This window comes from Phalacrocorax carbo, chromosome 19 (assembly GCF_963921805.1).
Source record: "Phalacrocorax carbo chromosome 19, bPhaCar2.1, whole genome shotgun sequence".
NCBI classification, from domain to species: Eukaryota; Metazoa; Chordata; class Aves; order Suliformes; family Phalacrocoracidae; genus Phalacrocorax; species Phalacrocorax carbo.
Window position 1 is genome coordinate 8,178,933 of NC_087531.1, and position 25,293 is coordinate 8,204,225.

At 46.2% G+C, this 25,293-nt stretch overlaps 1 protein-coding gene across 2 annotated transcripts in view; it reads left to right on the plus strand.

Annotated features, from left to right (window-relative positions):
- LOC135316341 (single-stranded DNA-binding protein 2-like) overlaps positions 1–25,293 on the plus strand; it is a 192,516-nt gene that overhangs the window by 136,110 nt on the left and 31,113 nt on the right. Inside the window, exons 10-12 of one of the 2 annotated variants that reach the window (XM_064469527.1) lie at positions 5,930–5,978; positions 6,137–6,238; positions 8,515–8,550. In XM_064469527.1, coding sequence (XP_064325597.1) covers positions 5,930–5,978; positions 6,137–6,238; positions 8,515–8,550 — 187 coding nt within the window. The remainder of the gene's footprint in view (positions 1–5,929; positions 5,979–6,136; positions 6,239–8,514; positions 8,551–25,293) is intronic. The other variant, XM_064469528.1, reaches the window with a different exon arrangement.

Here is a 25,293-nt window from a genome sequence, read left to right on the forward strand (position 1 = left end):
AATCCAACTTATACTTAATTTATTCTGATTTCCAGATAAAACTTGAATTCTTGAAAAAATTAAAATCTAAAGTTGGTTGTTAGTCTATTGTAGACAGGATATATTGGACTCAAGACAATTCTAGGAACCTTCCCAAGGGTAGGCATTTCTTCTTTTAAATGGAACTGATGTAGAAAAAATATTTAGATATTTGGCATTCAGTGTGAGTATATAAGCAGTACATAGATTGTCCCCAGAAGGAAATTTTATGATAAGAAAAGGAAATACAGCTTTCTAAAATAAAATGTTATATAAGTAAAATTCAGGATAGGTAAGATATTTTGAGGATAGTTATCCACATAAAGCAGTATTTACATAAATAAGATTGCTAAATGGATTCCTGGATGAAAACAAGAACTCCTGTGTCAGAAAGAAGAATATAGTTATGGGTTGAATTACTAATATTTCATTATTGCCGTATTTAAGAAGCACATGTCATCTTTTGTTGGGTCAGTAAATGTACATAGATTGTGTTCTTTTAATTCAGTGATGTGGGAAGAGCATTTTTCATTGAACTTGTGTGTTCTGTTGAAGGGGATACCATGAACTGCAGTCCTTTATTCAGGGAATTAATGAGCTTTGAGACAGTGTATGATTTCTTCTGAGCGCAACATTATATAAAGCAGTGATTATGAAGTAGTTAACCATAGCTATCTCTATGTCTATCAGTCAGGCATATGCTGCACTCCTTTGCATTTCTTACAAACTCTTTACTCCAGTCCAGCTGAAATTGGGAACAGAATACTGTTTCTTGTTTTTGAACAAGACTTCCCACTGTCCCTTGCTATATAATGCATGTTAAAGGCTTAAGAGAGTCCAAAGTGCTAATGATGGAATATTATGCTGTAGCATATATTGATCTGTGTTATATGCTGAATCACACACCTTTGTAAGGAGTTCCATTATTGCATGCCTTCTACGTGAATAATTTTTTAGAACTTTTTTTTTAATGTCAAACAATATTTTTTCCTCTTTTAAATGGAGTAACATGCATTGTGGCTTGGCTTTCTTTCAACTGTATTTCCAGGACATCAGTTTGATTTCTTACTGTAAAGTTATTGCTGTCAAATTTGCCTGAAATCTGATAGTACTGAAGTCCTTATGCTGTGAAATTTTAGTAAAGACTTGTCTGATCAATTCCAATATTCAAAATCAGTCAGCGTGCATCTAAGGATAACCCATGGGCAGTAGAAATAAATGGACCCAAAAGCATTAGAAATCATATTTTGTACATAAAATAAATTGTAAGGGACAATATAATGCTAAGAAATATCAGAGTAAGTCCTGTAGTATTTGAATTTCTATGTAAGATAACTTCCCTATTGCCTTATATATAGGGCATATTCATTTACATTTGTCTTCACATAGACATATCTTTTTCTTACATTAAAATTTTCCTGCGTTGTATTCAATGTTTTTGGATTTCTGACTGTGTGTCATGGTTTTAGCTGGGATAGAGTTAATTTTCTTCACTCTAGCTGGTATAGTGCTGTGGTTTGAAATTAGCATGGAAAAAAAAAACCTGTTGAGATAACACACAGATGTTTGGGCTGTTGCTGGGTAGCGCTTGTACTAGTCAAGGACATGTCTAGCTTCCCATGCTCTGCCGGGTGCACAAGCAGCCGGGAGGGGAGGGGGCACAGCTAAGAGAGCAGATTCAAACTGACCAAAGGGATATTCCGTATCATGTAACGTCATGCCCAGTATGTTAACTGGGAGGAGCTGGTCAGGGGAGGGAGCAATTGCGGCTTGGGCACATGCAGCGTTGGTTGGCGGGTGGTGAGCGGTTGTATTGTTCGTGTTTCTGTGGGTTTTTTTCCTTTTTTTCTTTCCCTTCCTTTTCCATTTTATTATATTAACATTATTGTCATTATTATTATCATTATTATTATTATAATTATTATGTCATTGTAATTATTAAACTGTGCTTATCTCAACCCACAAGTTCTTTTGCTCTTCCAATTCTCTTCCCCATCCCACAGGGGTGGGGGGAGTGAGTGAGCGGCTGCATGGTGTTTAGTTGCCAGCTGAGGCTGAACCACGACACTATGTTAAAATATAAAAATACGTGTACTCTACAAAAACAGCTGTCATTTTAAAAACCAGCTTTTTCTACCATGAAATCTCAAAAGGAAGCTGTTCTGGTTAAGAGCAAAGTATCTGCCAAATATAATTTTACATTTTTCTTGATGAAAAATTATCCTTTATTGTTAAAAATGGCAACAACCAGCCTGAGAGGTCATAGATAGTATTTCAGTCCAGGAGCATATACATCATAAATTTAGTTGTATTATGTGTATGTGGCAAGGTTTTAGTAGCAGGAGGGGAGATGTGGGGGGGGGGCTGCAAGGGTGGCCTCTATGGGAAGAGGTCAGGGGCTGCCCTGTGATGGGCATGGGGAGGAGGAGGAGAAAGAGGAGGCGAAGGAGAAGAAGGAGGAAGAGGAGGAGGAGAGAAGGAGAAGAAGGAGAAGGAGGAGAAGGAGGAGAAGGAGGAGAAGGAGAAGGAAGAGAAGAAGTAGGAGAAGATGAATATGATGAAGTAGATGAAGAAGATGATGAAGAAAGACCAAGAAACAGCAGAGGGAACACCAAGGTAAGAGAAGACGGAAGGGGAGGATGTGCTCCATCGCACCAGAGCAGATATTCCTCTGCAGCCTGTAACAGACCACAAACCAGAGCAGGTGGATATTTCCTGAAGGAATCGTGTCCTGTGGAGAACCCACACTGGAGCTGGGGAAAAGTATGAGGAGGAAGGAGCAGCAGAAAGAAACTGTCATGTACTGACCATAGGCTATACCTCCCCATTCCCCACTGCCCCCCCGAGCCACTTGGATGGGAGAATAGAGGACTCAGGAAGAAAGAAGTGAAGTTTGAGCCTGGGAAAGGGAGGGAGGTGTTGTTTTAATTTTTGTCTGTTTCTCACTACCCGAATCTATTTCGATTGGCAATAAATTAAATTAATTTTCCCAATTTGAATCTGGTTTTCCCATGACAGTAACTGGTAAGCAATCTCCTTGTCTTCATCTTGACCCAAAAGCCTTTTCGTACTATTTGAAGCAAATACACAAGCAAATTGATGCCCAGCCTTTTTTTTTATTGTTGAGTATGACATTGAACATCCCTTTGACCAGTTTGGGTCAGCTGTCTTGGCTATGTCCCCTCCAAATTGCTTACCCACCCCCAGCCTACTTGCTGGGGGGCAGAGTGGGAAGAAAAAGATAAATCCTTGGTGCTGTGTAAGCAGTGTTCAGCAATAACCAGAACATTGGTGTTTTATCAACACTGTTTTAGCCACAGACACAAAGCATGGGATAATATGGGCTGCTATGAAGAAAGTAAACTCTATCCTGGCCAGACCCAGTACAGCATTACTTTTACTAATGAAACCTTACTATACTTGCAGTATTCTGCACCCATATTAAATAAATGGTTGCTACAGTCTTTCAGGAAGGTATTTAATTATGTAAGCAAGAGTACATTTCCATGGCAAAAATTGCACTTGCAGTTTAGTACCTTTCTTCTTTGGTCTATATTGTAAATAGACTTTTGTGGAATGTGTGATACTTCCTACAAATATTTTTTAAAATGTGAACAAAGTACAAAGAAAATCACTCCTCATGAGAACTTGAAAGAATTTTGCAACTTGTATTTTACTCTCTTTAAAACTTCTGTGCAACGATAAAACATTATCTCTATGTAACATACTCCCTGTATGTTACAGGAGTAAAATACTCCCTGAACAAGAAGAAAGCATTATAAGAAGCACAAATTTGCAGTGTCTTTCAAATTGTTCCACTAAGAATGTGTTCTGACACTGATGCAAAACTATATCATCTCCACTGTAGCCTCTGGCAGTGTGGCTACTGATGAAAGACTTGTTATCATAGAATCATAGAATGATTAAGGTTGGAAAAGACCTCTAAGATCTCAACTCCAACCGTCAACCCAACACCACCATGGGTCCTAAACCATGTCCCCAAGTGCCACATCTACAAATCTTTTAAACACCTCCAGGGATGGTGACTCCACCACCTCCCTGGACAGCCTGTTCCAATGTTTGACAACCCTTTTGGTGAAGAAATTTTTCCTAATGTCCAACCTAAACTTCCCCGGGCGCAGCTTGAGGCCATTTCCTCTCATCCTATCACTTGTTACTAGGGAGAAGAGTCCGACCCCAACCTCGCTACAGCCTCCTTTCAGGTAGTTGTAGAGAGCGATAAGGTCTCCCCTCAGCCTCCTCTTCTCCAAGCTAAACAACCCCAGCTCCCTCAGCTGCTCCTCATAAGACGTGTTCTCCAGACCCTTCACCAACTTTATTGCCCTTCTCTGGACACGCTCCAGCACTTCAGTGTCCCTCTTGTACTGAGGGGCCCAAAACTGAACACAGTATTCAAGGTGCAGCCTCACCAGTGCCAAGTAAAGGGGTACAATCACTTCCTTAGTCCTGCTGGCCACACTATTCCTGATACAAGCCAGGATGCTGTTGGCCTTCTTGGCCACCTGGGCACACTGCTGGCTCGTGTTCTGCCAGCTGTCAACCAGCACCCCCAGGTCCTTCGCCGCCGGGCAGCTTTCCAACCGCTCTTCCCCAGGCCTGTAGCATTGCATGGGGTTGTTGTGACTCATGTGCAGGGCCTGGCACTTTGCATTGTTAAACCTCATACAACTGACCTCGGCCCATCGATCCAACCTATACAGGTCCCTCTGTAGAGCCTTCCTACCCTCGAGCAGATCAACATTTAAACCCAATTTGGTGTCTCCTGCAAACTTACTGAAGGTACACTGAATCACCTGTCTAAGCCATGAGCCTCCAGCTTCTCTAGGAGCATGCTGTGGGAGACAGTGTCAAAGGCTTTGCTAAAGTCCAGGTAAATAACATCCACAGCCTTTCCCTCATCCATTAGGCAGGTCACCTGGTCACAGAAAGAGATCAGGTTGGTCAGGCAGGACCTGCCTTTCATTAAGCCATGCTGGCTGGGCCTGATCCCCTGGTTGTCCTGCACTTTTCTGGTTATCTCACTCAAGATGTATCGCTCCATAATCTTCCCTGGTACCAAGGTCAGGTTGACAGGCCTGTAGTTCCCCGGATCCTCCTTCCAGACCTTCTTGTAGAGGGGCATCACATTCGCAAGCTTCCAGTCATCTGGAACCTCCCCTGTTAACCAGGACTGCTCAAAAATGATGGCGACTGGATTGGCAAGCTCCTCTGACAGCTCCCTCAGTACTCTCGTGTGGATCCCGTCTGGCCCCATAGAGTTGTGAGTGTCCAGGTGGCTCAGCAGGTTGCAAAATGCTTCCTCCTGGATTATGGGGGGTTTATTCTGTGATCCATCCCTGCCTTCCAGCTCAGGGGGCTGAATACCCCAGGGATAACTGGTCTGACTATTAAAGACTGAGGCAAAGTACCTCAGCCTTCTCATCCTTGGTGGCAACGTTCCCCCCCGCTTCCATTAAAGTATGGAAATTCTCCTTGTATCTCTTTTTATTGTTAATGTATTTGTAAAAGTATTTTTTGTTATCTCAAAAACGTTTTTGTTATCTTATGTTTGTTTTGTTTTAATTCAGTTCTAGCAGGTAGTGTCCTGAAAGGCCATAGAATGAGTTAGGAACTGAAATGCCTTCGATGCAAATGGCAAGGTTCTAATAATAAATAAATTATCTGTAATAATCTCATAAACTGGTTAAATGGAGAAAGTAGTGCAACAATAATAATTTTACTATACCATTATAACTTGGTGTAGTTATGGTTTATATCACATTTTCTTACTATTTAAAAAGCTATAGCCTAACTTAATCTGGGAACAGATTACTTGAAAACATTTGCTTCCTCATGATTGTTCAGAAGCTGGGGGTTCATTCTGTTTCTCATCTTTCATCTTCTGTTACAGAGGTCCAGGCTGTGGTAGACCTTGGCCAAACCCAGCCAGTGCCAATTCTGTAAGTAAATATTTAAATGTATTAGACATCATCTTATATTAAGGGAGTTGTTTTTCATCAATACACCAAACCACAGGAAACCAAATCTACTTTATTCAACAAATAGAATATTGTATGCTTTATAATTTCCCCCTTTATATTACGCCTTGACTTCACAGAATGAATCACAGAATGGTAGAAGGGACCTCTGGAGATCATCTTGTCCAACCCCACTGCTTGAGCAGGTACACCAAGAGCAGGGGGCACAGGAACACGTCCAGGTGGGTTTTGAGCGTCTCCAGAGAAGGAGATTCCACAGCCTCTCTGGGCAGCCTGTTCCAGTGCTCTGTCACCCTCACAGTAAATAAGTTTTTCCTCATATTGAGGTGGAACTTCCTCTGTTCCAACTTGTGCCCATTGCCCCTTGTCTTGTTATTGGGCACTATTGAAAAGAGCCTAGTCCCATCATCCTCTTGACACCCACCCTTTAGATATTTATAGGTATTGATAAGATCCCCCCTCAGTCTTCTCTTCTCCAAGCTGAACAAACCCAAGTCTCTCAGCCTTTCCTCATAAGGGAGATGCTCCAGTCCCCTGATCATCTTGGTAGCTCTCCTCTGGACTTGCTCGAGCAGTTCCCTGTCCTTCTTAAACTGGGGAGCCCAAAACTGGACACAGTACTCCAGATGTGGTCTCACTAGGGCAGAGTAAAGGGGGAGGATAACTTCCCTCAACCTGCTGGCCACAATCCGTTTAATGCACCCTAGAATATCATTTGCCTTCTTAGCCACAAGGGCACATTGCTGGCTCAGAGTCAGCTTGCTGTCCACCAGCACTCCAAGGTCCTTCTCAACAGAGCCGCTTTTGAGTAGGCCAGCCTGCAACATGTACTGGTGCATGGGGTTGTTCCTCCCCAGGTGCAGGACCTTGCACTTGCAATTATGTTCCTTTTAACCTTAATGCATAGTAGGTACAGTGAGAGCCATGTCTTAACAGAGAACTCATTGACCATTTTTGACTGCAAATATCCAGCTCTGTTCATAATCACACAACAGCTTTACATCAGTTACAACACTTCCTTAACAAAAAAGTTTTCCTGGAGTATATTTAAAATATGCTTTAGCTTCCTTTAGTGCAAGTAAGAAGAGTTAGGTCAATACTATCTGGCTAGCAAGCTCTACAGAAATCATAGTTTGAGATTTATCCTAATGTGCATTTACATATTTTACATAACAAAAGCACATTTGCTCCTGTTAACTAAGGAACATAGAATCATAGAGCAAATGCTTGCAAGACATCAGCATTTGCAGTTGGATAAGATGGTTCTTTTTCTTGTTCTCAGTTTTGATTTTTTATTTCTACTAAATTACAGATAGGAAGAAAAAGAGCTGAAACTCTTCCTCTGTTTATTTTTGCATTCACTCAACTAAAATGGGTATTAGGGTATTTTTTGACTCATAATTGAAGCATTTTTCACTGTATGATATTAATTGAGAAGTCCAATACTAGATACATTTGTAAAAATTAGCTGTCTGACAAGTTGTCTACAACTATGGAAAATGCTTATTCTACAAAATAAATTTGTCGTTTCTCAGTTGAGTTTCTTAAGTCTTGCCTGATCCTCCTATAATGGTATTGCTCCTTGCTCCTTCAGAGAGAATCATCACAGACTATTTCATAAAGAACAAAAATTGATTATTTGCAGGCAACTATTTTTCTCCAAATATCCTCTGTAACAAATAACAAAACTGAATTTGAAATTAAATTAGGACACTGTCCTTTAAAAAAAAAATAGAATAACGCAAAGAAATAAAATTATTATCTTCTCAGCTGAAAGAAACGGAGAGAGATGCTTTTCCTTTTATGGTCTGGTTTTTAATCAAGATTCAATACATATAAAACATAGAGATTTAGTCCCTGTTTGGTATGACTCTCTGAAGTCCTGTTAACTTAAATGCGCATGTGCTACTTAAGCTTAGAACTTTATAAAGCATATTACATTAATAATATTACAGCTGAGCCTTTTACAAGATTGTAGATCTTTACAGAGCTTATTGTGCCTCCCACACTACAAATCAGAAGATTCTTGTGATAGACACAAGAACTGGAATTGGTACTAGAGTTTGTAACTTGGTACCTTACAAGAGTGATGTTGGCTGTTCAACATATATGCATCACTTCGTATGAAATAATAGAGAATAGATATCAGACCTCAACTTCCATACATTTAAGTATGTGAATTATGTTATTCCTGTTGATTTCAGTGGAGTGGGTTCCAGGACACAGTAATCTTAAACAGAAATATTTTGATTTCAAGTACTTAGTATTAAATTCTGTTTATGACTATATTGCAAGATTTAGTCTTGAACACACAATAAGTTGTTAATTAGTAAAGGTGCTGTGTGTTTGTTAACAATAGCATTTTCCCATAATCTTTAACTTTGTCTTTAAAATTAAGTATACAAATATGCTTTAACATATGACTGTCAATAAATTTAAGTATGGATGCCATCTCTCTGCAGAAGAAATTACTGGGTTTTTTCTGTTGATATTACAGATACCTTATTCTTCAGCATCTCCTGGGAACTATGTAGTAAGTACACTGTTATATATTTGCTCATTAAAATAGATGTTACATTTTATTTAGGCAAAGAAATCATTATCCACATGAAGAACCCTTGTGTGTTGGTTGAGAACTGAACAGCTGATCTGCAGTTAGCTGTTTTGTCTGCCATCTGTGGTGCATATGTTGATATTCATTACTAGAATCATCATCAGTCTGCTCTAAATTTCCCTGGGTGCTATGTTTTATTTCAGCATATGTTTCCATAACCAAAAAAAATATATTGTCTTCAATAATAAAGGGCAAAAAAAAACCCCCAGCTTCTTTGGTGATGCAATATTGTGCATGAATTTCTGAAGTATTTCAGGGAAAAAAAATTGAAGAATTAGAAGATTTTATCTCCCCAAAGATGTATAAATGGGTCCCTAGAGCTAATATTTTAAAGGATATTTTTATTCTTATAATTACCTTCTAGAGACTTGAAAACTTTTTTTCCCCTCTATATTCTGTTTTGATATTATTTCACAAAAGTTTTCTTAATTTATTATGGATTAGTTGGTATTGTTTTTTCTTCTGTTGTTCAACCCCAGGTAACATGTGCTGCATGAAGGATTTGTGCAGCACAACACAGACCTGAAGACCATGCTGCATGTGTGGCACAGTGCAGGCCTAGGCCTACTCAGGTTAACAGTTATGTGGATCGCTAACTCCTCGATGTTCAGTGGTCTCCTGGTCAGGATTACTACATTCCAACCCTTGATCCACATGCAGTTTACCTTTCTTAAATATATTCTAAGTTACAGATTATAGTAATAAGTGGTTCAGCTAATAAAAAGTTTCTCATACATAAGTTAGTCACTACGAATAATAAAGGTACAAGGATAATGACAAGTAAACCAAATACTGGTTGTGACAATAACTGTAGAACAGCAATATTAGGGCTAGGACTACTGAAGATGTCCTACCATCAGGCTCCATCCCTCCTCCCATGTCCTGTAAGACAATGGTGGTGCAAATTTCACCAAATAGTCCAGTTACTTGTGTAGTAGGCAGGAAGGAGCATTATTGCAGCCAGTGGGCAGGGGCATCCACCACTTCATGTTTGTTGATACATAGCATGCAGCAAACAATAGCAGCAGTGTGAGGCTCCACATAGCAGTTTGGCGTAGGATAAATCAAAGGCATTATTTTATGTACAGCATATATTGAGGCACATAATGAGGTGTGTTTGCCTGCTCCTCTAGGATTAGGTACACGGCCTCTGGTCCCTTTGCCAGGATCTCTGCAGGGATGAATTTCCCTTGAGGGAGAAGTCCAGTACATGCAGTTTCCTCTGACTCACAGGGAGTCATGAGACTGCCAGCATCTCGGATTGTACCTCATAGTGCTGGTGACCTAATAGAAGCTGGTAGGAGGTATAGCCTTGGAAGTATGCTTTATTATTCAAATTCATTACAGCTTGTTGTAGAACTGTTGGCCAGTTACACAGAGTGTGAGAGCTACAGCATTGGTCTGCTTGACTAATCCAGCTCTCCTGGGATGATGGGGTATGTGGTTGTTGCGGCTTAGCCGGCAACTCAGCCCCAAAAAGTCACTCGCTCACTCCTCCACCAGTAGATGGAGGAGAGAATCAGAAGGGTAACACTCGTGGGTTGGGATAAGAACAGTTTAATAATTAAAATTTTAAAAACCCACAACAACAAAAATGCAATGTTAAGGAAAACAACGAGAGGCGCAAAACCCGGGGGGGAAGGGAGGGGGGAGGGGAATGAACCGTCGAAAGAAACCACACACAACGCAGCCGCTCACCGCCAGCCAACAAGACACCGTGCCTTCCCGAGCTGCAAACTGCCCCCCCCTTAATATACTGGTCATGGTGTCACATGGTATGGAATGAACATGCCATTGGCCAGTCAGGGTCAGCCGCCCCCACCATGGCCCTACCCCTCCCAGCCTCCCACCGACGTGGCAGAGCATTGGAAGCTGGAAATGTAGCCGACCCCCACAGTGAAGAGAATTAACCCCTTCTCAGCCAAAACCAGCACATTCCCCACCCCTTATTCCTTACCATTTACACCATGCCTAGGTCCCATACGATCCAATACAACCGTACCAACCACCACCCTTCCCCTTCCCATCCTTTGACATAATACAGAGACATCATTCCCTTAGTCTATGGACCTTCCCTGTAAAATGTGCACTCAGCTTCATCTGGATCTTTGGATGACTGTTGATCGTCCAGGTCACTATAAATCACCTCAAGCACAGCTAATTCCCTTAGATACTGGATGCCTTTCTCCATAGTTGTCAAATTTCCTAAGTGGTATGTAACATCTTCTTTAAAGGGATACCTTTCCTTCACTCCAGACAGCAGTTGCCTCTAGAGGCTGAGGGCTTGTGTTCTTTTCTTATTTCTTTGTCAGTGCCCCCTTCCCCAGAAAGGTATCCCAGTTGTCTGGCTTCTTTTCCCTCTAATTCCAGGCTACTGGCCCCATTTATCCCAGCATCGGAGCAGCCAGGTGACAATGTGCTCACCTGAAGGACGGCTATAATCTTTTCGCATATCTCGCAACTCGCTCAAGGACAGGGATCGGGTGGTCTCTATTTCATTTATGACTTCTCCCTCCTCTCCTTGTCATGGCCCTGCTTTTTCATCATCCTGTTCTAAACGAGTTGACTTTCTCTTCCAATATTTCTTCTTGTGTATGGGGGCAACTGATACTGGCACGGGTTGATTCTCTGAGTCATTTCCAGTGCTTGTCCTGGGGGTTTGAGTGGCCACAGTGCCTGTCACTTTGCCTTTCAATCCAGAGACATTCTCTTCCCCTTGGGAGCACTGAATACTGTTGAGCAGGGCTCGGTACGCATGGGCCAGGTCCCAGCATGTTGCAGTTATCTGTGTCTCTCTGGAGTTCCCAGCGTAACAACAGACTTTCTCCAAATATTCTACTAGTTTTTCAGGATTCTGCACTTGTTCGGGGTGAAACTCCAAAACACTGGGGGTGCCCACTGCCCTAGGTATTTGCCCATGCTATCCCACATGCCCTGCCACTCGTAACCATCAAGCCTTGGGGCAGATTTCTGGGTAATATTCTTAAGTTGCTTAGTCAAAACCAAAACAACCTGCCCAAAAACTAACAATAAGTGCACCTTAACCACCCAAGGATGTTCAAGATACAAAGACGTTGTTGTAACAAAGGCACAGACATCATAGAACAAAGTTGCAAAGGTATTATTCTGTATTTCCTCCATATAAAATCTCTCAGAGGAGGAGGTATAATTGCTCAGCAAGGTGGCATCCAGAGTAGAGTAACGGTTTCAGCAAAAACCTCAAATACCAGATAAAGCTGAATACCAGTGTTTGCATAACAAATATCTTAGGCAAAACATTACTAATCACAGCAGAACACAGCAGACTAAACAAACCAATACCAATCTTTAACACCAACTGCAAAAATGACAACATGGTGCTGTGACCAGCAGCTGTTATTATCTCCAATCCTTGAAACCTGTGTTGGGCGCCAAAAAGACTGTCGTGGTTTAGCGGCAGCTCAGCCCCACACAGCTGCTCGCTCACTCACCCACCTGTAGATGGGGGAGAGAATCAGAAGGGTAACGCTCGTGGGTTGAGAGAAGAACAATTTAGTAATTAAAGTTTTTAAAAAAAGAAAAACACAACAACAAAAATGGAAATGAACACAACGAGAGGTGCGAAGCCCCGGGGGAGGGGGGATTGGAATGTACCGCCGAAACAAACCGCACGTGACACAGCCGCTCACTGCCCGCCGACCCGACGCTGCGCCTCTTCTGAACTGCAAACAGCCCCCCCTTAATATACTGGTCATGGTGTCACATAGTATGGAATGAACATGCCATTGGCCAGTTGGGGTCAGCTGCCCCAGCCATGGCCCTGCCCCTCCCAGCCTCCCACTGATGCGGTAGAGCGCAGGAAGCTGGAAAGGTAGCTGACCCCCACAGTGAAGAGAATTAACCCCTTCTCAGCCAAAACCAGCACAGTGGTATATCCAGTGAACTTTGTGCTTGGCAGCTCAAAGTTGAACCTTTTGGCCAGACACATTGTCCAACTGGATACAGGTGGGTGTGCCTATCTACTGGCTAAGTAATCACAGGCCTTTCAGTGTCCCTTTCTGTTTGGCATGTGTAAGCCAGGGACACAGCAAGATAGTAGTCCACCATTACCAATACGCCCTGTAACTTCTCTGCCTTTAGTAAGGGCCCAATATAATCTATTTTCCAGGTATAGCCAGGGACAGGGCCTTGTTGAATATGCCCATAAGACTGCTGAGGCAACTTTTTATCTTTTAATACCTTAGAGACTGCACACTTCTGCACTAGCTCCTGAATAACTTCCCAGGTACGTGGGAGTCCCCAGCTTTGGGTCCATTTGTATGTACCATCGATACCCAGTTGCCCAGATTTTTCATGGGCCCATTTACCAGGGACTTCCTCATCAGATAATAGAGCATCAGTAGATGGGATATCAGGACGTAAAGTAGTACTATTAGAGCTAATCGATCAACTGTGGCATTGTGCTCCCACCCCTCCCTGACACCCTGAGTGACATGGACATCAACATGTTGAACTCACAGGTTCAAATTCACACATTTCTGGGCTGTTTCCATAAATCCTGACCCCACAATGTTTTCCTGCATATTGTCCAATTCTCTGCTTGCTGCTTACTAACCCATGTGGTTAATCCCTTATATGCCACCCAGGAATTGATATATATGCATAACTCAGGACTTGGGGGGGTTTCTTCTAATATCATGAGCACAGCCATTAGTTCCGCATACTGACTGCTACCCTCCATGCCTTGCCGAGTCAGAGATTTGCTTGGTAGGATTAAAGGTGGCAGCCTTCTACCACCTCTCCCCCTTAACATATCTTGCTGGTCCATCCATGAACCAGGCACACTGTCGCTGCTTGTCGTGGTTTAGCGGCAGCTCAGCCCCACACAGCCGCTCGCTCACTCCCCACCGGTAGATGGGGGAGAGAATCAGAAGGGTAACGCTCGTGGGTTGGGATAAGAACAGTTTAATAATTAAAATTAAAAGAAAACAACAGTAGAAATGCAATGTAAAGGAGAACAATGAGAGGCGCAAAGCCCCGGGGGAGGGGGGAAGGGAGGGGAGAGGGGGAACGAACCACCGGAACAAACTGCCCGCGCCGCAGCTGCGCACCGCCCGCCGACCCGACGCCGCGCCGCCTCCGCGCTCGCGCTGCAACTGCCCCCACCTCAATATATTGGTCATGGTGTCACATGGTATGGAATGAACCTGCCATTGGCCAGTCGGGGTCAGCCGCCCCCACCATGGCCCTGCCCCTCCCAGCCCCCCCGCCACGCGGCAGAGCGCGGGAAGCTGGAAAGGTAGCCCACCCCCACAGGGAGGAGAATTAACCCCTTCTCAGCCAAAACCAGCACATTCTCCACCCCTTATTCCATACCATTTACACCATGCCCAGGTCCCATATAATGCAATACGACCATACCAACCACCACCCCTCCCCTTCCCATCCTTTAACATAATACACAGACATCATTCCCTTAGTTCATGGACCTTCCCTGTACAATGTCCATTAAAAATGTCCATTGAGTTCATCCAGTCCATGACTCTGGGCTCCATCTGTTGTATCAGTCTTTCCGGGTGGGAGAGATGGTGTGTGGCGTTGGGTCGCTGCATACCGAGTCAGTCATCGTTCCATCACTGCTGCACGGCTTGTTTCATAGTTGATCTTCCATGGGTTGGGAGGCTCGTACTCTGGTATCATTGGTACAACACAGAGGTGACACACAGTATTATATAGCAGTTCACATTGTGCCATGCAGTTCATTGACTGTTTTCACCCAAAATCAAATCCCCTTCAGGCACACATCGGATTTCTCCATCCTCCCGCATCACCCACCAAGTGCACCCAGGTCCTCAAGCAAAAGCAATCCCACGAATGGGTTTGCCTTTGCCGGAGGCAGGAAGAACCCAGACTGTTTTGCCCAGCATACTTTTTGTGTGCACTACAGGGACTCTATCCCCTTCCACAGTATGTAGGATTTCTGACTGGGCAGGGCCAGCTCGGTTGGCAGATCCCCTCGTGTTGACTAACCACGTGGCTTTTGCTAAATGTGTATCCCAGTGCTTGAATGTTCCACCCCCCATTGCTCTCAGTGTAGTTTTTAACAGTCCATTGTACCGTTCAATTTTCCCAGAGGCTGGTGCGTGATAGGGGATGTGATACACCCACTCAATGCCATGCTCTTTGGCCCAGGTGTCTATGAGGCTATTTCGGAAATGAGTCCCATTGTCTGACTCAATTCTCTCTGGGGTGCCATGTCGCCACAGGACTTGTCTCTCAAGACCCAGGATAGTGTTCCGGGCAGTGGCGTGGGGGACAGGATATGTTTCCAGCCAGCCAGTCGTTGTTTCTACCATTGTAAGCACATGGCGCTTGCCTTGGCGGGTCTGTGGGAGTGTGATAGAGTCAATTTGCCAGGCCTCCCCATATTTATATTTCAGCCATCGTCCCCCATACCACAGAGGCTTTACCCGCTTCGCTTGCTTGACTGCAGCGCATGTGTCACATTCGTGGATAACCTGTGCAATAATATCCATGGTCAAGTCCACCCCTCGATCACAAGCCCACCTGTATGTTGTATGTTGCATCTCTCCCTTGATGGCCTGAGGTGTCATGGGCCCACCGAGCTAGAAATAGTTCACCCTTATGCTGCCAGTCCAGATCCACCTCAGCCACTTCAATCTTGGCAGCCTGATCTACCTGCTGGTTGTTCCGATGTTCTTCAGTGGCCCGACTCTTGGGGACGTGAGCATCCACATGACGTACCTTTACAACCAGGTTCTCTACCCGGGCAGCAATATCTTGCCACAGTGCGGCAGCCCAGATGGGTTTGCCTCTGCGCTGCCAGTTGCTTTGCTTCCATTGCTGCAGCCAGCCCCACAAGGCATTTGCCACCATCCAGGAGTCAGTATAGAGATAGAGCACTGGCCACTTTTCCCGTTCAGCAATGTCTAAGGCCAGCTGGATGGCCTTTACCTCTGCAAACTGGCTCGATTCACCTTCTCCTTCAGCAGTTTCTGCTACTTGTCGTGTAGGACTCCATACAGCAGCCTTCCATCTCCGGTGCTTTCCCACAAGGCGACAGGACCCATCAGTGAACAGGGCATATCGCTTCTCCTTTTCTGGCAGTTGGTTATACAGTGGGGCTTCTTCAGCACGTGTCACCTCCTCCTCTGGTGATAATCCAAAATCTTTGCCTTCTGGCCAGTCCATAATCACTTCCAAGATTCCTGGGCGACTGGGGTTTCCTACTCGAGCCCGCTGGGTAATCAGTGCAACCCATTTACTCCACGTAGCATCAGTTGCATGGTGTGTAGAGGGGATGTTTCCTTTGAACATCCAGCCCAGCACTGGCAGTCGGGGTGCCAGGAGCAACTGTGCTTCAGTACCAACCACTTCTGAAGCAGCTCGAACCCCTTCATATGCTGCCAATATCTCTGGTCCAGTTGGAGTATAGCGGGATTCGGACCCTCTGTATCCACGACTCCAAAACCCTAGGGGTCGACCTCGGGTCTCCCCTGGTGCTTTCTGCCAGAGGCTCCAGGTAGGGCCATTCTCCCCGGCTGCAGTGTAGAGCACATTTTTTACATCTTGTCCTGCCCGGACTGGCCCAAGAGCTACTGCATGGACTATTTCTCGTTTAATCTGTTCAAAGGCTTGTCATTGCTCAGGGCCCCATTTGAAATCATTCTTTTTCCGGGTCACTTGATAGAGAGGGCTTACAATCAGACTGTAATTTGGAATATGCATTCTCCAAAAACCCACAACGCCCAAGAAAGCTTGTGTTTCCTTTTTGCTAGTTGGTGGAGACATGGCTGCTATTTTGTTGATCACATCCATTGGAATATGACGACGACCATCTTGCCATTTGATTCCTAAGAACTGGATTTCTCGTGCAGGTCCCTTCACCTTACTTTGTTTTATGGCAAAACCAGCTTTCAGAAGGATTTGGACTATTTTCTCTCCTTTCTCAAAAACTTCTTCCGCTGTGCTGCCCCACACAATGATGTCATCAATGTACTGAAGGTGTTCTGGAGCTTCTCCCTGTTCCAGTACAGTCTGAATCAGTCCATGGCAAATGGTAGGACTGTGTTTCCACCCCTGGGGCAGTCGATTCCAGGTATACTGGACGCCCCTCCATGTGAAAGCAAACTGTGGCCTGCACTCTGCTGCCAGAGGGATTGAGAAGAATGCATTAGCAATATCAGTTGTGGCATAACACTTGGCTGCCTTTGACTCCACTTCGTATTGAAGTTCTAGCATGTCTGGCACAGCAGCACTCAACGGTGGAGTGACTTCATTCAGGCCACGATAGTCTACTGTTAGCCTCCACTCTCCATTAGACTTCCAGACTGGCCATATGGGACTGTTAAAGGGTGAGTGGGTCTTACTGATGACTCCTTGGCTCCTCAGTTGGTGAATGAGTTTATGGATGGGGATCAGAGAGTCTCTGTTGGTGCAATACTGCCGCTGGTGCACTGTTGTGGTGGTGATTGGCACCTGTTGTTCTTTGACCTTCAGCAACCCCACAATGGAAGGGTCCTTTGAGAGACCGGGCAAGGTAGACAGCTGTTCAGTTTCCTCCGTCTCCAAGGCAGCTACACCAAAAGCCCGCTTGTAACCTTTTGGGTCCTTGAAATACCCTTTCCTGAGGTAGTCTATGCCAAGGATGCACGGAGCCTCTGGGCCAGTCACAATGGGGTGCTTCTGCCAGTTAGGCTCACTTCGGCCTCCAATACAGTTAGCTCTTGGGATCCCCCTGTCACTCCAGCAATGCTGATGGGTTCTGCCCCTATATAGTTCGATGGCATTAAGGTGCACTGTGCGCCGGTGTCCACTAAAGCTTTATACTCCTGTGGGTCGGACGTGCCAGGCCATCGGATCCACACAGTCCAGTAAGCCCGGTTATCCCTTTCCTCCACCCGGCTGGAGGCAGGGCCCCTCTAGTCCTGATCATGGCAGTCACAACTCACTTCCTGTGAATGTGAATCAGGAGTCCCTCTATTACACTTAGAAATAAAATCTGCGCTTCTACTCCTCTGTCTGGGGACTTCTTCACTGGAAATTGGAGCAGCAGCTTTCCTGGAAGAGCCCCCCTGAGTGACTGTTCTTCCTTGCAGTTCATGCACTCGTGCCTGTAGGGTCGAGGTAGGCTTGCCATCCCACCTCATCATGTCCTCTCCGTGGTCACGCAGGTAGAACCATAGGGTGGCCCGTGGTGTGTATCCCCTTCTTTGAGCCAAAGGACGCTTATTCCTAACAGCTGAGACACTGCTCTGTAGAGGTGGGGAGTAGGACAGATCTTCTTTGAGTTGCTGGACCTCTTGGGATAGTTTCTCCACAGCAGAGACAAGCGAGGAAGAGATATTTGTGTCGTAATCTCGGAGTCTATCTATCACCTCTGCCACCGTTGGTGTCTCGTCATCTTTCCAGGACATCACTGCCAATGAGTTTGCATGCGAAGATGGTGCGCTCCGTACAAACTGCCGCCACATGGGTCGTGTGCACTCGGCTTCATCTGGATCTTTGGATGACCGTTGATCGTCCAGGTCACCATAAATCACCTCAAACACAGCTAATTCCCTTAGATACTGGATGCCTTTCTCCATAGTTGTCCATTTTCCTAGGCAATATGTAACATCTTCTTTAAAGGGATACCTTTCCTTCACTCCAGACAGGAGTCGCCTCCAGAGGCTGAGGGCTTGTGGCTTTTTCCCAATTGCTTTGTCAACGCCCCCTTCCCCAGAAAGGGATCCCAATTGTTTGGCTTCTTTTCCCTCTAGTTCCAGGCTACTGGCCCCATTATCCCAGCATCGGAGCAGCCAGGTGACAATGTGCTCACCTGAATGACGGCTATAATCTTTTCGCATATCTCGCAACTCGCTTAAGGACAGGGATCGGGTGGTCTCTATTTCATTTATTACTTCTCCCTCCTCTCCCCGCGATGGCCCTGGTTCTTCATCATCCCCTTCTAAACGAGTTGATGTCCGCTTCCAATATTTTGTCTTGTGTATGGGGGCAACTGATACTGCTACGGGTTTATTTTCTGAGCCAGCTCCGGTACTTGTTGTGGGGGTTTGAGTGGCTGCAGTGCCTGTCGTCCGGGCTGGATTGTCTACAGTGCCAGTCACTTTGCCTTTCAATCCAGAGACATTCTTTTCCCCCTGGGAGCACTGAATGCTGTTGAGCAGGGCTCGGTATGCATGGGCCAGACCCCAGCATGTTGCAGTTATCTGTGTCTCTCTGGAGTTCCCAGCGTAACAACATACTTTCTCCAAATATTCTACTAGTTTTTTAGGATTCTGCACTTGTTCAGGGGTGAAACTCCAAAACACTGGGGGTGCCCACTGCCCTAGGTATTTGCCCATGCTATCCCACATGCCCTGCCACTCGTAACTATCAAGCCTCGGGGCAGATTTCTGGGTGATATTCTTAAGTTGCTTAGTCAAAACCAAAACAACCTGCCCAAAAACTAACAATAAGTGCACCTTAACCACCCAAGGATGTTCAAGATACAAAGACGTTGTTGTAACAAAGGCACAGACATAGAACAAAGTTGCAAAGGTACTATTCTGTATTTCCTCCATATAAAATCTCTCCGAGGAGGAGGTATAATTGCTAATTGCCTCAACAAGGTGGTATCCAAAGTACAGTAACGGTTTCAGCAAAAACCCCAAATACCAGATAAAGCTGAAAACGAGTGTTTGTATAACAAATCTTGTAGGCAAAACATTACTAATCACAGCAGAACACAGCAGACTCAACAAATCAACACCAATCTGTAACACCAACTGCAAAAAGGACAACATGGTGCTGTGACCAGCAGCTGTTATTATCTCCAACCCTTGAGCCCCACGTTGGGCGCCAAAAAGACTGTCGTGGTTTAGCGGCAGCTCAGCCCCACACAGCCGCTCGCTCACTCCCCACCGGTAGATGGGGGAGAGAATCAGAAGGGTAACGCTCGTGGGTTGGGATAAGAACAGTTTAATAATTAAAATTAAAAGAAACAACAGTAGAAATGCAATGTAAAGGAGAACAACGAGAGGCGCAAAGCCCCGGGGGAGGGGGGAAGGGAGGGGAGAGGGGGAACGAACCGCCGGAACAAACCGCACGCGCCACAGCCGCCCGCCGACCCGACGCCGCGCTGCTCCCCCGCTGCAACCTGCCCCCCCTCAATATACTGGTCATGGTGTCACATGGTATGGAATGAACCTGCTATCGGCCAGTCGGGGTCAGCCGCCCCCACCACGGCTCTGCCCCTCCCAGCCCCCCCCCACCACGCGGCAGAGCGCGGGAAGCTGGAAAGGTAGCCGACCCCCACAGTGAGGAGAATTAACGCCTTCTCAGCCAAAACCAGCACAGTTGCGATACAGTTGTCAGTTCTAGGTGGGTGTTGTGGTTTAGCCCCAGTCAGCAACCAAGCACCATGCAGCTGCTCGCTCAACTCTCCCCTGGTGGGACGGGGGAGAGAATTAGAAGAGTAAAAGTGAGGCAACTCATGGGTTGAGATAAAGACAGTTTAATAGGTAAAGCAAAAGCTGCATGCAGAAGCAAAGCAAAACAAGGAATTCATTCACTACTTCCCATGGGCAGGCAGGTGTTCAGCCTTCTCCAGAAAAGCAGGGCTCCATCACGCTTAACAGTTACTTGGGAAGACAAACACCATTACTCCAAACATCCCCCCCTTCTTCCTTCTTCCCCCAGCTTTATATACTGAGCATGACATCATATGGTATGGAATATCCCATTGGTCAGTTTGGGTCAGCTGTCCTGGCTGTGTCCCCTCCCAGCTTCTTGTGTACCCAGTAGAGCATGGGGAGCTGAAAAAGTCCTTGACCAGTGTACGTGCTACTTAGCAACAACTAAAACAGCTCCACATTATCACTGCTGTTTCCAGCAAAAATTCAAAACATAGTCTCATACTATCTACTACGAAGAAATTTAACTCTATCCCAGCTGAAACCAGGACAGTGGGCTATTTTTAACTGCAAGGCACTGATTTTGTGGGGTCCTGGCTTTGTCTGCATGGGAAGATACCATTTCCCTTTTACAGTGCTGGACTGTTGTGCATTTCCAATGCTATAGTTGGCATCATTAGACAAGGTACAATATAGGCAAGCCCACATTCAGAGTAACAGTCTCTCCCCCAGTGACTCAATCAGTTTCTACTAATCAGAAACTAATAATTTTCTACAATATGCACTCAGTAGTTGTTTTTCAAAAGGCATGTAGTTCTGTGCGGGGGAGGGGGGCGACATGACCAGAAGCTAAGCAGGATTCACCTCCCTTCACCTTTTTGCCACAAGCTCCAATGTGCTAGCAATATCATCTCCTGAAGCTAGGACTTCCAGCTCAAAATGTTTGTGAGGTTGCTTAGGACCCAGTGCAACAGCACAGGAGACAGCATGCTTAGCTGGTTTGAAAGCTCTTTTTTCATCTTCCCCCCATACAAACTGGTTCCTCTTTCTTGCTACATTGTGCAGGGGTCTTAAAATCTGTGCTGTGTGGGATAAACTGGCCAGTACTCCACTAATTCTGCAAAGTGCTACACATCAACCTTGCTTTGGGGCTCAGCTGTATGAAGTACTGTTTTGCAGCTTCAGGCATAATCCAGCAGGGTCCTTGCCAGATGAAGCCTAAAAATTTTACTTCAGCTGCTGGCCCTTGTGCTTTCTGTGGATTGACTTCCCAGCCATGCCCCCTCATGGTGTCCACGACACTGCTTAGTGCCTCTCCAACATTCTGCTCTGTAGGTCCAGTCAGCAGGATGTCATCAATGTAACGGAATGGTTGACACCAGGGGCAGGTTGTACTCCTCCAAGTACTGAGCCACAATCACGTGACAAATTGTGGGGCTATGTAGGTACCCCTGAGGCAGCACTGTAAAGTTGTAATGTTGGCCTTCCCAGGAAAAGGCAAGGTGTTCCTGTGGCTCTTCAGCAATAGGAACACTGAAGAAGGCATTCGCCAAGTCGATAACAGCATGTCTGGCACTTGCCTCGGTTTTCAGTGGCTCAAACTGGGTGAAGATGTCTGGCACAACCAAAGCCATGGGAGGGGGGGCTTTCTTCAAAAGCTGGTAATCTACAGTCATATGCCAGGACCCATCTGGTTTCTTTGCAGGCCAAATAGGGCTATTAAAAGGTGAATGTGTCTGTCTGATAATTCTGGCTTCTAATGACTGTTTAATAGTTTGAGAAATTTCAGCATGCCCCTCAAACAATCAGTGTTGTTTTAAGGCTATAGAATGGGGGTGGTCGGCACAATGGGAGAAGTCACAATCCTCCCTACCGTAAGTGCCCAGATGCGAGCTGATTGGATACCAAAAGAATATCTTCCCCTGGTGGTATAAAAGGTCTTGCCTGCTAACAGATTGTGCCCTATGATATATTCAGGCACTCTCGTAATCCATACTTGAGCTGAAAATTATGGGTATCCTTCTATTTGCAAGATCAGAGAAACTTGTTGAGCTGGCTCTTCTCCCCTCCCCCCAAATACATTAATATTCATCAGTTTATTCTTGGGGTAATGGGATGGATTTCCATAAATTAGGGTTACTTCTGCCGCAGTATCCAGCAGGGCCATAACCCACTGCTTATTATGCCAGCTCCAATGTATTACAAGCAGAATGTGTGGTAAGTGGTCCTCCCAGATAGCTCCCTTCATTATCCATACTGGAGAGGGAGCACACGTTTCCACCACCTTGGAAGCAACCGAGGCAAAGGGTTTCGGAGCAGAGGGTTGTGCTGGAGGATCCTTCCTAAAGCGGCAAAGGTGGGAAGGCAAAAGCAAAAGCGCAGGGAGAGAGAGGGTAGCCCAGCCCCAACCCCCACCCCACTCCCAGAGCGGGAAGGAGTGAGGCATTTCTGACTCGGCATGGGCAGGGACGAGAACAAAGGCAGCAAAACCTCCTCACGTACAAAAGCAGCCTGTAGGGAGCGCGAACGACTAGGAGTGCAGTGAACAGGGTATGGTGCGGCAGTTTGCATGGCAGTTCATGTGGGCAGGGCGCAGTCCCTTTGCTGGCTCTAAAGGGTAGCTCAGCTAGTGGTCATCACCCCCGCCCCAGGAGAGGCCCTAGCTATGGTCTCCACTAGCCTGAGAACCATTTCCAGAAAGAATGTGGTGACCCAAATGGAGTCCCCACATAAACACACAGCTGTCCAGGTCTCCAGCTGCAGGGAGTGCCTGAGCCTGGCACTCGTATTGGAGGGCAGCAGAGACAACAGCTGCTTGCAGTGTGACCAGGAGGATGATCTACTCTGCCTGGTGGCAGAGCGGAAGGAGGAAGTGGAAAGGTTAAGGAGTATCAGGGAGTGTGAGAGGGAGATAGATTGGTGGAGCTGCACCCTATCATCCCCAGGGCCAAGGCGGTGGATGGAGGCTCCACAAGAAGCAGAAGGAAGGAACCTAAGAGATGGGGGGAAATGGAAACAAGTCCCTGCTCGGAGCAGCAGGCAAATCCCTTCCCGGCCTCCCTCACCTTCCCAGTTGCTCTTACACAACAGCTATGGGGCTCTGGAACTTGAGAGTCAGATAAATGAGGATGTAGGTGAAGGTCCATCCAGGGGATTGCCTAGGGAGAGTCGATCAGCCCCACACATTATGACTGCCTCTGTTAAGGAGGAGGGTAACTGCTGTAGGCGATTCCCTTCTGAGGGGGATGGGGGGGCCAATATGCTGGCCAGACCCATCCCACAGGGAAGTCTGCTGCCTCCCTGGGGCCCAGGTCAGAGATGTTACTAGGAAACTCCCTGGTCTGGTACCGCAAATTAGGTACGGCAAAATTAGGCAAGCAAAAGCCCAGCTAGAACTCAACGTGGCCACTGTCATAAAGGATAACAAAAAAAGAACAAAAGAGAATCTCCATCCTCTATTGGATGCAAGGGGAACATTGCCAATGAGGATGAAGAGAATGCTGAGGTACTAAATGCCTTCTTTGCCTCAGTCTTTAATAGTCAGACCAGTTATCCCTGGGGTATTAAGCCCCCTGAGCTGGAAGGCAGGGAAGGGGAGTGGAATAAACCCCCTGTTGTGGTTTAGCTAGCAACTCAGCCCTACACAGCCACTCACTCACTCCCCCACTGGTGGGATGGGGGAGAGAATCAGAAGGGTAAAGGTCATGGGTTGAGACAAGAACATTTAGTAATTAAAATAAAATTAAAAAAAAAACAACAAAAATGCAATGGGAAGGAAAAAAACAAGAGGCGCAAAACCTGGGGAAGGGGGAATGAGTCACCAAAACAAAGTGCACATGACGCAGCTGCTCACTGCCTGCCGACGCCAGTCCCTGAGCCGCAACAACCCCCACATGCCAACTGTCCCCGTTAATATACTGGTCATGGCGTCACATGGTATGGAATGAACATCCCATTGCCAGTCAGGGTCAACTGTCTTGGCTGTGGGCACACCCCTCCCAGCCTTTTGCACATGTGGCAGAGCATGGGAAGCTGGAGAGATCCCTGACTACTACGGGCACTACAGTGAAGAGCATTAACCCTTTCTCAGCCAAAACCAGCACATTCTCCACCCCTTATTCCACACAATTTTACGACCCACTGAGTCACCTGGACACTCACAACTCTATGGGGCCAGACGGGATCCACACGAGAGTACTGAGGGAGCTGTCAGAGGAGCTTGCCAAGCCACTCGCCATCATTTTTGAGCAGTCCTGGTTAACAGGGGAGGTTCCAGATGACTGGAGGCTTGCCACTGTGACACACATCTACAAGAAGGTCTGGAAGGAGGATCCGGGGAACTACAGGCCTGTCAACCTGACCTTGGTACCAGGGAAGATTATGGAGCGATACATCTTGAGTGAGATAACCAGAAAAGTGCAGGACAACCAGGGGATCAGGCCCAGCCAGCATGGCTTAATGAAAGGCAGGTCCTGCCTGACCAACCTGATCTCTTTCTGTGACCAGGTGACCTGCCTAATGGATGAGGGAAAGGCTGTGGATGTTATTTACCTGGACTTTAGCAAAGCCTTTGACACTGTCTCCCACAGCATGCTCCTAGAGAAGCTGGAGGCTCATGGCTTAGACAGGTGTACTCTTCGCTGGGTAAAAAACTGGCTGGACAGCCAAGGCAAGAGAGTTGTGGTGAAGGGAGCTAAATCCAGTTGGTGACCGGTCACAAGCGGCATTCCCCAGGGCTTAGTGTTGGGGTCGGTCTTTAATATCTTTATCAATGAACGGGATGAGGGGACTGAGTGCACCCTCAGTAAGTTTGCAGATGGCACCAAGTTTTACAGGCATATTGATCTGCTCAAGGGTAGGAAGGCTCTGCAGAGGGACCTGTACAGGCTGGATCGATGGGCCGAGGTCAACTGTATGAGGTTTAACAAGGCCAAGTGCCGGGTCCTGCCCTTTGGTCACAACAAACCCATGCAATGCTACAGGCCTGGGGAAGAGTGGCTGGAAAGCTGCCTGCCAGAAAAGGACCTGGGGATGCTGGTTGACAGCCAGCCGAACACGAGCCAGCAGTGTGCCCAGGTGGCCAAGGCAGCAAACAGCATCCTGGCTTGTATCAGGAATAGTGTGGCCAACAGGAGTAGGGAAGTGATCATGCCCCTGTACTCAGCACTAGTGAGGCCGCACCTTGAATACTGTGTTCAGTTTTGGGCCCCTCAGTACAAGAAGGACATTGAGCTGCTGGAGCATGTCCAGAGAAGGGCAACAAAGC